General features: G+C 47.4%; 1 protein-coding gene and 1 pseudogene across 5 annotated transcripts in view; one reads left to right on the top strand and one right to left on the bottom strand.

The window, feature by feature from the left end:
* ENOX1 (ecto-NOX disulfide-thiol exchanger 1) overlaps positions 1-14401 on the top strand; it is a 599613-nt gene that overhangs the window by 446330 nt on the left and 138882 nt on the right. For all 5 annotated transcript variants that reach the window (XM_062194137.1, XM_062194133.1, XM_062194135.1 and 2 more), the window contains 2 exons: positions 8977-9150; positions 10363-10569. In XM_062194137.1, the coding sequence (XP_062050121.1) occupies positions 8977-9150; positions 10363-10569 (381 nt within the window). The remainder of the gene's footprint in view (positions 1-8976; positions 9151-10362; positions 10570-14401) is intronic.
* LOC133762544 (large ribosomal subunit protein eL8-like) lies at positions 7080-7866 on the bottom strand (annotated as a pseudogene).

Below are 14401 nucleotides of genomic sequence, written 5' to 3'. Positions count from 1 at the left end.
CTCTCTGCTGTGGCCTGGGAAGGCAGTGGAGGATGGCCCAGGGGCTCAGGCCCTGCACCCGCATGGGAGACCAGGAGGAAGCACCTGGTTCCTGGCTTCGGATCAGTGCAGCACGCCAGCCATAGCAGCCATTTGGGGGGTGAATCAATAGAAGGAAGACCTTTCTCTCTGTCTCTCTCACTGTCTAACTCTGCCTGTCAAATAAAAATAAATGAATGAATGAATGAATAAATAAATAAATAAATAAATATCTCACAGCAGCCATCAGATGGTATTGTCATCTTCCGGCAAGTTGCTTCTGTCACTGGACTGTCATGCCCAGGAAGGAAGGGCTCATATCTTGCTACGTCATTGCATGCAGAGTTCCTGGCTGAACATCCAACACTGAGTAGGCACTCAGAAGTTTGGCAGATAAAACACTTTGTCGTTGTCACTGTGACCCTCTATGTGTATTCAGTGGTGTTAACGTTATGTAAGTTTACGTAAATATTCATCACGCATGTAACTGTACTCATTAATGTTGTATGTAATTGCCACCCTTTATTGAGTACTTACCATATGCCGGCCATTGTGATGAGCACTGTTAGGTTTTTAAAGTCCCATTTCTTCCACACGAGAACATTAAGAGGTAAACATTATTCCTGTGTTTTTCAGATGTTAGAGGAGTAAATTCCCAAGGTCACACAGCCAGGGCAGGGCACAGCCAGGGCGCACATGGTGTCTGGCGTGTTTGACTACTGCCTTGGGCTGTACACACTTTGACGTGGCTTTCACCCAGATGATCTTCTGGAATACTACTATGTTGTGGCAGGTGTAGGTCATGTTCACATTCACCTGATGAAGACACTGAAGCCCAGAAAAGGTTCAGACACCAGTGGGGGGCTGACCTTGTGGCACATCTCGTTAAGCAACACTGCCTGCAATTCCAGCATCCCATGTGGGTGCCCGTTCATGTCCTGGCTGCTCCTTTTCCAACCCAGCTCCCTGCTAATGGCAAAGGAAGGATGGCCCTAGGTGCTTGGCCCCTGTCACACATGTGGGAGACCCAAAGGAAGCTCCTGGCTTCAGCCTGGCTCAGCCCTGACCATTGCAGCCATTTGGAGGGTGGACCAGTAGATGGAAGATCTCTCTGTTACTCCCCTTCTCTCTCTATAATGCTACCTTTCAAGTAAACTAATTAAAAAAATAAGAGCAGCCTAGGTCACCCCATTATACTCTGATGTTTAGATTTCAAGACCCCCGTTTAAAACTGAAAACTGTTTTTTTTTTTCTGCTTTTGTCAAGATTTTTTATAGAGAATATTTGGGGGTTGGGTTTTGTCACTGTGGTATAGATGGTAAAGCTGCCACCTGCAATGCTAGCATCCCATTTGAGCACCAGTTCGTGTCTCAGCTGCTCTGCTTCCAATCCAGCTCCTGCTAATGACCTAGGAAAAGTAGCAGAAAATGACCCAACTGTTTGGACTCCTGCCACCAACATGGGAGACCCAATGAAGCTCCTGGCTCCTGGTTTCAGCCTAGACCAGAGTTGGCTGTTGGGGTCATCTGGAGAGTGAACCAGGGGATGGAAGATCTCTTTCTTTGTCTTTCCCTCTCTCTCTCTCTCTGTAACTCTTTCAAATAAGTAAATTATATTCAAATAAGTAAATTATATATATGTGTGTTTGTAGTATTTGCAAAAAGGAGACGATGCAATGAAAAAAGCAATCATTACTAGTTGGCAAACTTAATGACACTGTAGAAGAGCAGAGTTTGTCGGTTGCTATTGGGGACTACTCTCGGAGAGTCTCTCCGTCCTAAACCTCCAGGAAACGGAGGGTGCCTCGTGTGTGTTCCGTGGCTTCTGGCTAGGGACGTATTTTCATCAGTGACTCAGCTGGAGAAAGGAGAGGAGCCTCTGGTGTGTGGCGGAGCCCCTGCAGTCTGTCTCTGGCCACATGCGCTGAGTATCTCCCTGGAACTTGAGAGCCCATCAGGCCTCAGGCAGCAGGAAGAGGGCACCTCCACCCCAGCATCCTGCCTTCTGGGACTCAGCCTCCAGGTGGTCTTTGTGCTGGGCATGCGCCGAGAACTGGAGTAGGGAAGCAGGGTCAGCCCCTTCCCCAAGCCCGGTCTTCACTCCTGGTGTCTGGATCCCATCTTGCTTCTCCAGCCTGAGTGCTGGGTGAGGTAACCTAATAGGGAGCCTCATGCCATTCAGCCTGAAACTCTGTGATGTCATGGCTAAACCCCATTCCCCTGGACCAGGACGAACCCTGGAGCAGGCTGATGGGGACCCTGTGACCCGTGGACCGAGTCCCACGCTGCAGCCACCCTGCCTGGGCTCATGACTCCTGCTCACCATCTCTGTGTTCTGTTACTTTGGGGGGATACCCATGGCCTTGCTCTACCTGGGACGCTACTGTCTAGCCTGGTTACTGCTTGCACCCACAGGAAAGGAGCACGCCACCACCAGGGGCAGCAGAGAGAGCAGAGGGCTTGGGGAAACGCAGATGGCCTGGTGTCTCTGGGCCACAGAACAACCCTCTGACCTTCAGCTGTTTGCTGCCGTGTTTATTCTCTGCTGCAATCCTGTGATGGCCCCAAGAGGCGAGTTCCTGGCAAACCCAGAAAATGCTGAATAAACCAACAAATGCATTCGTTGATTAATGAATTAGTTCAACCGCCACTTGTCTAAAATCCAAAACATGCTCTGAAAAGAGAAGAAAAAAAAAAAAAAAACACCGTGGGCCATGAATCAAAGTTCCCATATAGGGAGCCCGGATTTCCCGTCTGGGCTTGGAGCCGGTAGGACAGGGAGGAGCGAGTTCAGGCCATGGTCTGCAGTGAACAACCCCACCTCTTGAAGGGCAGTGGCTCAGGGAAAGCACTTCTGCTGCCTTACTTGGATCCTCCTCACTGCAGTTGGATCACTCCTCCTCTTCTCACTGAGCAGAATGAGAACTGATTCTCTCCGCAGCTCAAGGGGACAGGTTTTTCACATAAGTCAAAGAACTGGCTCTTAGGGCTTGCAGTATCTCCTCAGCCTTCTCTTATTGGGCATATGTCTTTCTTAAGTTTTTTTTTTTTTTTTAAGTTTGTGTATTTGCTTTAATGACTCAGTACATGATATACTCTTATGCTGTTTGAGAAAACAATTTTCATCTGTTCATATATTGTTAAAAAAGTAATGAGTTCTTATTTTTTCAGAAAGTCCTGGGGTCAGTGTTGTGGTGCGGTGGCTTAAGCTGCTACTTGTGACACCTGCATCCCATATCAGAGCACTGATGAGAGTCCCGGCTGCTCCACTTCTGATCTGCCTCCCTGCTAATGCCCCTGGGAAGGCGGCAGATGATGGTCCAAGTGCTTGGACCCCTGCCACCGACATGGGAGCCAGGATGGAGTTCCTGGCTCCTGGATTTGGTCTGGTCCAGCCTTGGCTGTTGTGGCCATTTGGGGAGTGAACTAGTGAATAGATCTAAGATTTCTGTCAGTCTCTCCCTCTCTCTCTCTGTAACACTGCCTCTCAAATGAATAAATAAATCTTAAAGAAAGAAAAAAGGAAAAAAATATTTTCATGCTTCCCTACTTCCTCCTGTGAAATACTGGATCTCAGCTCCTTTGAGGTCTAGCGTAATTGAAGTGTTAATTCCTTCCTAAGCTCTTCCCAAGCCAACTGCTCGCACTGTGCAGATTGCAATAAGTCTCTCCATACCTTTGTCTCAGAGAAAGCAAAGTGCACTTCCTGTAGAGTAAGACGTTTTGCTGGGGAGTCAGTAGTGCCTTTGGTCCCCACTGCTGACGAAATATGTATTCATGTGGCCTTCAGAAAGAAGGAAGGAGTCTGTTACCGTTAGAAGAGAATGCAGGCACTAGACTGCTCATCTCCTTTGTAAGAAAACATCTGCTGATTATAATTCACAGGGCTCTCATCCCATGGTTTGCAGTCCTGAGTGGTTTCAGCCTTAAGTCATCCTGTGTTGGCAAACACCAGCGAGGGCCAGGCCAGGGAAGAAACAGGCGAGGCCGATGCGCAGAATGAGACGTGACGGGAGCACAGGCGTGCTAATATTCCCACAGTGAATATTTCTGTTTCTGATATATTCACCTTGGAAGCCCTCATGTTCTGCCGGTGATCCTGAGGCTGCAAGTCACTCCAGAGGGCTTGCGCTGTGGCACAACGGGTTGACTCCCTGGCCTGGGGTGCCGGCATCCCATATGGGCGCTGGTTCAAGACCTGGCTGCTCCACGTCCAACCCAGCTCTCTGCTGTGGCCTGGGAAAGCAGTAGAAGATGGCCCAAGCCCTTGGGCCCCTGTACCCACGTGGGAGACTCGGGGGGAAGCTCCTGGCTCCTGGTTTCGGTTTGGTGCAGCTCCAGCCATTGCAGCCAATTGAGGAGTGAACCAGCAGATGGAAGATCGATCGATCTCTCTCTCTCTCTCTCTGCCTCTCCTCTCACTGTGTAACTCTGACTTTCAAATAAATAAATAAATCTTTAAAAATGAAGAAAGTCACTGCATTCTGATGTCTTCACAGTTGGCATCTGGATCAGCAAGACAAAGCGTAGATTGTTTCTATTTTGAGGATGAAGTAGATTTTTAGAAATAGTGACGTGTGTTAGGTGAATAAGCAGGTTGGGCATCCTAGATGGAAATTTTTGAAATAGTCATATTTATACAGAACTCTGTAAATTTGGAGCCAGAGACCCGGGCCCTGATTCTGGCTCTGCCATTTATTTGCTTTGTGATATTGGAAAGTTTATTTAACTGCCTTAAACCTCAGTTTCTTTGCTTTTGAAATGGGAATAATGCCTGTCTGATTTTTGTGAGGATTTGATGACCAATCAGAGTTTGAATCTTGTCCCTGTCACTTCTAAACTTTGATGTCTTTTGGGTATCATTTTGTTTCAAGCGGGATCAGCACAGAATCTTTGGGTCTTAGAATGCTACTGTGAGAAGGAATAATCAAGTCACACAACCCAGTGTTGCAGATGAAGAAACTGGGAGCCATAATTATACAGCAGGTGTCTGGGATATCCAGAAGAAAAACATGTATTTGACATTTACATTTACAGTTTAAAAAAAAAACCACAAAACGTCATTTTACGGAAGTCACGGTGGTACACTTTCAAATTCTATGGAGCTTCTAGTCAATGGGACACAGTTCCTCTTGGGCGTACAGATCAGGTTCACACATTTAATGCTGCTGAACACAGAACGGGAGCAGAAATGTCCAAGGTAGCTGGAGCCATGCGACAGAGCTTTCCCCAGAAAGGAAAGCTGTGAGCTGCACTTGGGTGGCCTCTGGGGGTTCTTAGCCAGCACAGAGTATAGTTGTCCTGTCTCCTGCCTCCAGGCTCACCTTGCTACACAGGCAAGCAAAGAGTGAGGCCATGCAGGGCAAAGGCATAGGCTGCACGTGAGAACCTGGAGAAGAGGGGACAGGAAATAAGAGTGGGAATGGTTTAAGACCAGGAAAGAGAAAAAAAAAAAAGGAGAATAAGAGACAAGAAGGAAGTTTCCTTCTTGGAGATAGTGGAGGGTCACCAGGACCTCTCCTCGTGGCATCTTTCTGTATGCAAACATTATCACACCACCACCAAGAGGAGTGTTTTCTACAAACAGAAAAACCACCAGGGGAAGGCTCCCCTTGTGGCTACTCTTGAAAACTCAGTACAGAGGGCCAGCATTGTGGCGTAGTGGGTAAAGCCATTGCCTGTGACACTGGCATCCTATATGGGCGCCAGTTGATGTCTCAGCTGCTCCACTTCTGACCCAGCTCCATGCTGATGCCCTGGGAAAAGCAGCAGGAGATGGCCCAAGTCTTTGGGCCCCTGCACCCACATGGGAGACCCAAAAGAAGCTCCTGGCTCCTGTTTTGGCTTGATCCAGCGCTGGCCATTGGTGTCATTTGGGGAGTGCATGTGCAGATGGAAAATCTATGTGTCTCTCCATCTCTCTCTCTCTCTCTCTCTCTCTCTCTCTCTCTCTCTAACTCTGACTAAATAAATCTTTAAGGAAAAAAGAAAGAAATTCAGTTGTAACTCTGATTAATCTTTAAAAAAAAAAGGAAAAAAGAAATTCAGTACAGTATTCAATAAGGTTGTGCCCTTAGAAAATCTTAATTATTAAAAATTTTAATTGACAGATTAAAAGTACACATATTTGTTATATACAACAAGATTTTTTTGGAATATATATACTATGTGGAATGACTAAATCTAGCTAATAAACAGATGTGTTGTTTTCAGTTAACATTCTTTGTGGTGAGAACATTTACCTAATCTTTTTGTGTTTTTCCAGAGTATAGTATCTGGGGCAGACATTTAATGCAGCAGTTTAGACGTCACTTGGGACAACAGCATCCCATGTCAGAGTGCCAGGGCTCGAGTCCCATCTTGACTTCTAACCCAGCTTTCTGCTAATGTCACCCTGAGGGGCAGCAGGTGCTGACTCAAGTACTCGGATTCCTGCCATCTTTGTGGGAGACCTGGACTGAGGTCATGGCTCATGCCTTCAACCTGGCCCAACCCTGGCCATTGCAGGCATTTGAGAAGTGAACCAGCAGATAGAAAATTCTGTGTCTGTCTGTCTGTCTCTCTCTCTCTCTCTCTCTGCCTTTCAGATAAATAAAAACAAAAGAGTATATCAGCATTAACTACTGTCAATTTATTGTACAATGGATCTAGTGAACTTATTCCTCCTGTCTGATTATAATTGTGTATCTTTTGACCAACTTTTCCCCAGCTCTCCCTCCCCTTAAACTCTCCAGCCCTGGTATGTACCGTTCTACTCTCTACTTCTATAGATCAACTTTTTAGAGTCCGCATAGGAGTGAGATCACACAGTGTTTGTCTCTCTGTGCCTGGCTTATGTCACCCAACATAATGGCTTCCAAGTTCATCCATATTGTCAAAATATGACCGAATTTCCTTCTTTTTCATGGGTGAGTTGTATTTTATTGTCTACATATACCACATTTTCTTTAGCCATTTATCTGTTGATAAATACTTAGGTTGATGATTTCATATCTTGGCTATTGTAACTGTAGTGAACATGAGAATGACCGTATCTTTTTTTCTTTTCCTGAGGAGAATCTATTATGTCAGGGGAACCCTAGTGCATGTGTATCCCAGCTTCACAGTGAGTTCTTTAGCCTTGGCCTTTTCCCGCTTGGCAGTGGGAGCCATAGACTCCCAGATCTCACCCCATCTGTCATTGTAGTTGGTCCTGATGGCCTCCCCCAGCTTAGCCTGAGCCCCTTTGTTCTCCAAGTTCACCTGCATGAAGGCAACAAGAGTGCAGGTCTTCCTGTGGACCAGCCACCCCAGCCAGGCCTTTCCCTCGATGGTGCAGTGAGCGAGGGACCCCCTCCCCACCATCTTCCAACGCAGAGCGGGCAAGAGGGCAACCAACTCAGTGGGATCCACATCACGTGCAGTCACCACCAGCTGAGCCTTCTTCTTCTCCACCAAGGTAGTGACAGTGCTGACACCTGCCCGAGGACACGTGGGCTCTTGGTCCGCTTTGACAGCAGCTTGCTTCTCAGCATGGGCCAGTGGCCTCTGCTTCCTCTTTCGCTTTGTCCCCGGTCTGTACTTGTGGACCAGCTTCAGCAGCTGGGTAGTCATCTGGCAGTGCATTGCCTGGGTGAAGTGATTAATGGCAGGAGGCACCTGCAGGCGCTGCAGCCAGATAGAAATAGTGGGGCCATTTGACAAAACGGGTGAGGCCCCTCTTGGGCTGGATGTCCTGTCCAGCGGGAAAGTTCTCAGGCCTCCTCTCAAAGAGAGGATTTATCACCTCATCGGCCTCCTGCTTCTTCGTGACAGCGGGGCCCACGGCTGCCTTCTTTCCCTGGGCCTTCTTGCCTTTCAGCATCTTGGGCGGCTGGGGAAGAGAGAAAGGAAAGGGAATACGGCCGTATCTTTTTTATTTCATTGTGTTTGTGATATACCTAATAGTGAGATTGCTGGATCATAGGGTAGTTCTATTATTAATTTTTCAGAAGCCCTTCATATTGCTTTTGCACAGTGGCTGCTGCACTAATTTATATTTCTACCAACAGTCTAGAAGGGTTCCCTCTACTCCACATCTTCACCAACACCTTTTATCTTTTTTGGTAATAGAGGTCCTTTTTAAAGAAATAATAAATAAAGTCTTATATATTATCTTTGAAGTTACTCACTTCATAATAACACTAAAAAAACCTCAGTATTTCTGCTGGAAAACCAATGCTCTCTACCCTCTTCCCATTGCTGAATTTTTTAAATAAAAGGCATAAAAATTTCAGGAGGGTGGGCTAATTATTTGTTGATTGAATTATAGGAAGGAAATGTAATTATCCAAAAGAATTAAGAAATGTATATAGCTAATTTTATGCCTGCACATAGCTAAGTCATAGTAATTATCATCGCTCTTTGTTGTTTTTTTTTTTTTTTTCATCCCTTGGGGGAAATAGGTTAGGTAGGACCTGAATGCATGATTATGAAGTATGCACATATAAATTGAACTCTGGCAAATGTAGGTCACTTGGGTAAGAAGACTCTTGATAGAACCAGGTTGACAATTAGAGTCACAGGGCACTTCAATGTTAAATGCTATTCTTCCCACATTCTGGGTCGTAAGGCAGTGTAAACAACACACAACGTGAAGAAACAGAAGATTGTATTCACGGTAATAGGGAAGCTTCATGGTGCATGGTTTTACACTTTAATACATTGTGTTCTGTTCTGCCATGTTAATATTTTAAGTAATATAATTTCCTTTTCGTGTAGGTTTAGGTTCATCTTTCTCTCTCCCTCTCCCTCTCCCTCTCCCTCTCCCTCTCCCCTTCTGAATTAGTTTTCTGTAATGCTCTACCTTACGCCAGCAGCAATTCTTGAAAAACAGGAAATATCAAGTCAAGTAATTTTTTGCAGCAAAAAACAGCAACAACAACAACAAAAACGGATTTAAGGTTCCCTAGCCAAAAATGTTAACTTGTGTGCTTTGCAGACTCAATCTGTGTCCCAGGCTTTGATCCAAGCCTCAACATGATGACTGGAATCACCCCCATCAACCCAATGATACCGGGCCTGGGGCTGGTACCACCTCCTCCACCAACAGAGGTGGCTGTTGTCAAAGAAATCATCCATTGCAAGAGTTGTACTCTATTCCCTCAAAATCCAAGTAAGTATAACTCTCCTGAGAAAGGCTGGCTCAGAATTTTAGCTTCTTTTCTTTTTAAAAACAATTTTAAATAGTGTTGCATTCATTTTCAGATGTGGCTCACCCTTAGCTGTACAGAGTAAGGGTCCCTCTCTGTATAGCCCATCTCTGTTCTCTAGCTGAGAACACAGGTATGGGGACCTGTGCATATGTCTCCCTAGGAGCTGAATAATCCACACCAGGAAGCCAGTGCTTGGGATTTTAGGATACACAGCCAACATTGAGAATATTTTACCAATAATGATGGCCAGCATTTGCTCGAGAACATAGTGTGAAATATATAAGCCATTCCACTCATCTTCACATATATAGGACACAAATTCTGAAATGTGTTTTTGCTGGATAGAAAATTGAATTAATTTGGCAGTTGTCAATTTGGAGGCTGAGGCAACCTGCATCTCAGAGTTTCTGGACCAAATTGCCTTTGCTTGAAGGACACATACATTTGATGCAGTCCATGGGACAGAATTTTTTTTTTTTTTTTTTAATTTTAGCCTCAGATAACTCAGGGTATGGGCTTACGTAGCTAGGAGGCTTTTTTATTGCTATTAATCAAGGGTTGCCTCTTTCAAGTGGACTTTTCAGAAGATTGCTTTAGTAATCTACATATAAACCAGGTGAAATGTTGTGACAATGTACACTTTTATCTTTTTTATGCAGCCGCCCCCAAATTTAATAGTGCGCGCATTTAAATGTGAATAACGCCAAAGTGTTTTTTCAGGTGCAGTGTTTTCCCAGCCAAGTAAGTATTGTGCTTCTTCCCTGGGTTGGGCCTCCTGTGTTCTGCCTTGCCTCTCCTTTATCTGGCACCAAGACAAAGCCAAGAGCGAGCTGAGGTTTTTCATCAAGTTGTCATTTCATCACGTTTTGTACTTGCTGGAAGTTTTCTCTCCTCCCTATCCCCCCGCCGTTTCCTGGGCTTCTGTGTTAGGAAGGAAAAATGAAATTGTGCACCGATTTGCTCTCGTCTTTGTTCACAGACAAGCATAGGCCCTGTGGGTGGACATGCCCACAGCTAGAGGTTGGGAGGAGAGGGAACGGAAAAGCCAGCCAGCCTGGGATATAAGAGAAGTTGGGGCAGCTGCCCCTGCAGGTGCGACTTTTGCCAGGTGAACCGAGGAAGGAGAGGCGACGCGTGCCGCACAAAACCGTCTGTTCTGTTGTGATTGCCAGATCTGCCCCCTCCGTCCACGAGGGAACGGCCTCCCGGCTGCAAGACGGTGTTTGTGGGAGGATTACCGGAAAACGCGACGGAGGAAATCATCCAGGAAGTCTTCGAGCAGTGCGGTGACATCACAGCGATTCGGAAGAGCAAGAAGAACTTCTGTCACATCCGCTTCGCAGAGGAGTTCATGGTGGACAAAGCCATTTACCTCTCTGGTACTTTGCATTTCATCAGGGGTTTCGCCGGCATCTCCTTACTTGTGATGTTACTACGAATATGAATGAGCTCATTCCCTTTTTTGCCTTAGGGCACAATAAGGTCCTCCTAGTTTGGGGCTGAAAAGGGAGGGCTTTTGCCTTTTGCCTTGGCTGCCAGTTCTGTGAGGCTCTGCGAATGTACATACCTCTCCACGGGAGTGGTTTCCCACCATCCAGTCTTCAGGAATTCCATTGAGTTTCTAATTAATGCTCTCAGGCGCTTATTAGATGAAAAGCAATATTATGAGCGCTGAGTTGTTATTTCTACTGGATGTAATCCCTCTGGGGGCGTAAAGTACTGGCTCAGAACCCTTTCCAGTTTTCAGAAGTAGATTCACTGTCTGAGCGGCCGGGTACACAGAGCAAGATCTCCTTGCAGGAGAGCCTTTAGTTCCTGGGCCCTGGGATGGGGGTCCAGGGTGGTACTGCCCATTTGTGGCTCACTAAGCCTGCCCCAGGAGCCTTGTTCCTGGGTGCCAATTTTTGTAGGAGAGCTTTCCAGCCATTGACATTAGGCCTGATGCTGCCTTCCATTCTGTGGGCGTTGGAACAAGCGAATGGAGTCCCTCGACAAGGCCTTTGCCAGATCAAAGTATTAGGAAGCTGGTGCCGATTGCTCTGTGGCTCTGGAAAGACGTATTTTTAGATTCTGGCCCCTGCCCTTCCCTCACATGCTCCGGCTACAGTCCTCAGTCTGTCACTCTGCATTCCACCTCCCTACTCCTGAGGCTAACAAGGGAAGGTGGGAAAATACTACTCAGGAACAAAAATCTGAACTTTATTGCCAGGCTTCACTTCATTTCTTTCTTTTTTTTTTTTTTTTTTTTTGACAGGCAGAGTGGATAGTGAGAGAGAGACAGAGAGAAAGGTCTTCCTTTTGCCGTTGGTTCACCCTCCAATGGCCGCCGTGGTAGCGCGCTGCGGCCGGCGCACCGCGCTGATCCGATGGCAGGAGCCAGGTGCTTATCCTGGTCTCCCATGGGGTGCAGGGCCCAAGGACTTGGGCCATCCTCCACTGCACTCCCTGGCCACAGCAGAGAGCTGGCCTGGAAGAGGGGCAACCGGGACAGGATCGGTGCCCTGACCGGGACTAGAACCCGGTGTGCCGGCGCCGCAAGGTGGAGGATTAGCCTAGTGAGCCGCGGCGCCAGCCTTCACTTCATTTCTATGGTCAGCTCTTTGCCATGCCATTCTGGGAAGCCCTGAGGTTATTGTAAAACCACAGAGGCTTCCCTACGCTAGAGAGCCATATGGAGAGCTTTTTTTTTTTTTTCTAAGATTTATTTACTGGAAGGCAGACATGCAGAGAAAGAGGAGGAGAGAGACACAGAGAGAGAGAGATTCCAGCTACTGATTTACTCCCCAGAGGGCTACAATGGGCAGAGCTGGGCCAGGCCAAAACCAGGAACCAGGAGCTTCTTCCAGGTCTCCCACATAGGTGACAGGGGCCCAAGAACATGGGCCATCTTCTGCTGCTTTCCCAAGTGCATTAAGCAGAGAGCTGGATAGGAAGTGGAGCAGCTGGGACTCGAACTGACGCCCCTGTGGGATACTAGCACTGCAGGTGGCAGCTTAACCTTCTACGCCATAGCGCCGGCCCCAATATGGAGAACTTTAAGAGCCTTATTCCAATAAAGCTGCATGTTATCATCCTAAAACTAGGCCCTGGTGCTGCTCGAGGCTGGACAGACAGTATACCAGAGACGAGAGTTGATGCTGCAAGTCAAGATATTTGCTGGAGTAGCTGTCTGGAGGAAGGCGGACTCTGTAACACTCTCCCCTCCAGTGGCAAGCTAGCAAGACTGACTTGTAAAGGAGCAAGGGTAGTTAGGGGTAGGAATTGGACATGGAAGAGAGTGGGTCACAGATGAGTCACAAGGCTAGTGGTTAGTTTTTGTTCAGATGTGACAAAGGCAGGGAAGATGCATTTGTTACATGTACAGTGTCAGCAGGGTGGGAGAGGGGGAGATCTGGGAGCATTCCAGACCGGAGAGCGAAGACAGAGCATGGAATAAAGACATTTTACAGCACACAAACAGCTGCTAGGCAAGTGGGGTTTAGTACTGTTCAGTTCTGTTGAGTACATGGCGCTAGGTTCCACATGCCTTGGCCTATATGACCTGCCTCCCAGCCTCCATCTTCCCATCTGCGAAATGGAAAGAGTCCCAGTACTCCCTGGACTGTTAGGAGGAGTAAATCAAGCAATGGGTATTAAGTGCTTGGCAGGGCACCTGCAATACAGGAACCATTCGGTAAAAGGTTGGTTTCTAACACAATGAACCTGAGGAAGGAGGACTGATTCTTGTTTCCTTGCACACTTCCCTGGGTCCTGGACTCTAGTTATGGCTCAAGAAATAAAGCCATCCCACCCGATTAAAACAGAAGGTGAGAGTGGATTGGAGGTCCTTTTTCACACTAACACACCTAGGCTGACAACGTCTAGCCCCAGTCAGAGACCCCATCAGACATGGGCAACAATGAGCAAATTTAGACATACAGAAGGCATCCCTTTACTTAATGCCTTGATCCTGTGCTTGTCCTTTCTCTCTGCAAAGCCCTGATGGCTCCCCTGGAGCAGGAGGAGGTGACAGCAAAGTTCTCACCTCCAACCTCCCAGCCTGGGAAGGAGTCTCCCTTCCTTGGTCACCCTCTAGAGACTGCAGCAGTAGCCCTGGGATATGGGAAAGCAGGTTGATTGGAAGGCCAGGAAGGAAGGAAGGCGGCCCCTCCTGCCTGGCGGCTCTTGGCAGCCCAGGCCCAGCTGGAAGGCCTGTCTAATTTTAGGCCGGCATTCACATTCCAAGGCAGAGCTAATTTTAGTCTCAGCCTCATCAGGGTCTCTTTGAAGGCCTTAATGATGATGTTTTGGTGAAAGAGAGGGTGCTTCTAGAATGAGAACTCTCTGAAAAGTGACTCTCAAAATGAGAGCAGGGGACATGGCTTGGCCCTGGGGGACAGCTGGCCAGTCCTGCCTGCTGTTATGTGTGCATCAGCACGGCTCGCACCCAAGGCACGTTTTGCAAGAACATTCATCCTGCTCATCTGTGATCTCTGATCCCACGGTCGCCTTTTGATGGGTTTTGTTATATCTTCCCTGGGTTTAGATAACACTGTGGAAACCTAGGCAGGAGGAGGGCTCAGCGGCATCCTAGGAATCAGATGTGAGATGTGTATCTCCTTTGTAGCTTTTCAAAGGTCTGAAGTGCCCTACCCGGGAGAAGACAGGCCTCCACAGAGCTTTTCAGCCAGGTTTTAACCCAAAGTACTAAGCTAATCCATCGAAATCTGCCATGAGATCTTGAACATCAGCCCTGCGCAGCCTAGCGTTTTACAGCTGTAGCTCATTTGCAGAGTCCTAGACAGCAAAAGTGCTTATTTTGTTCTGTCCTCTGGCAGCCTTTGGCAATCAGGTTCCTGCTGGGACCTAAATTTGTGTTCTGAGAATCCAACTGCCCCAAACTGAAGAGCAACCTCAAAGTCAACTCTTCTTCATTTGAAGTTAGGCCGGCCGGCTGATTTCAGTTCTGTGTGTGTTGATGCCTCAGATCATGTTTCTGATCCTAATCTTTCTACGTTGGGCAGCTCACAGCAAATCCCCCAAAGATTTCCAGGCCTTTTTTGTTGGTGGTGGTGTTGGTGTAGCCCTGGGCTCTTACATGCGGCTCGTGTGGCCTTCAAAGATCGCGTGGACAATTTGTGTGGTGTTGCATTCCAGATGGGGTGCTGCAGGGCTGCAAGGAAGCCAGCGGTGAGGCCTCCCGATTGAAGGTGAAATATTCTCCTGTGTGCC

Source organism: Lepus europaeus, chromosome 6 (genome assembly GCF_033115175.1).
Source record: "Lepus europaeus isolate LE1 chromosome 6, mLepTim1.pri, whole genome shotgun sequence".
NCBI classification, from domain to species: Eukaryota; Metazoa; Chordata; class Mammalia; order Lagomorpha; family Leporidae; genus Lepus; species Lepus europaeus.
The sequence above is the reverse complement of the archived record's forward strand: the minus strand, read 5'-3'. Positions and strand labels throughout refer to the sequence as shown.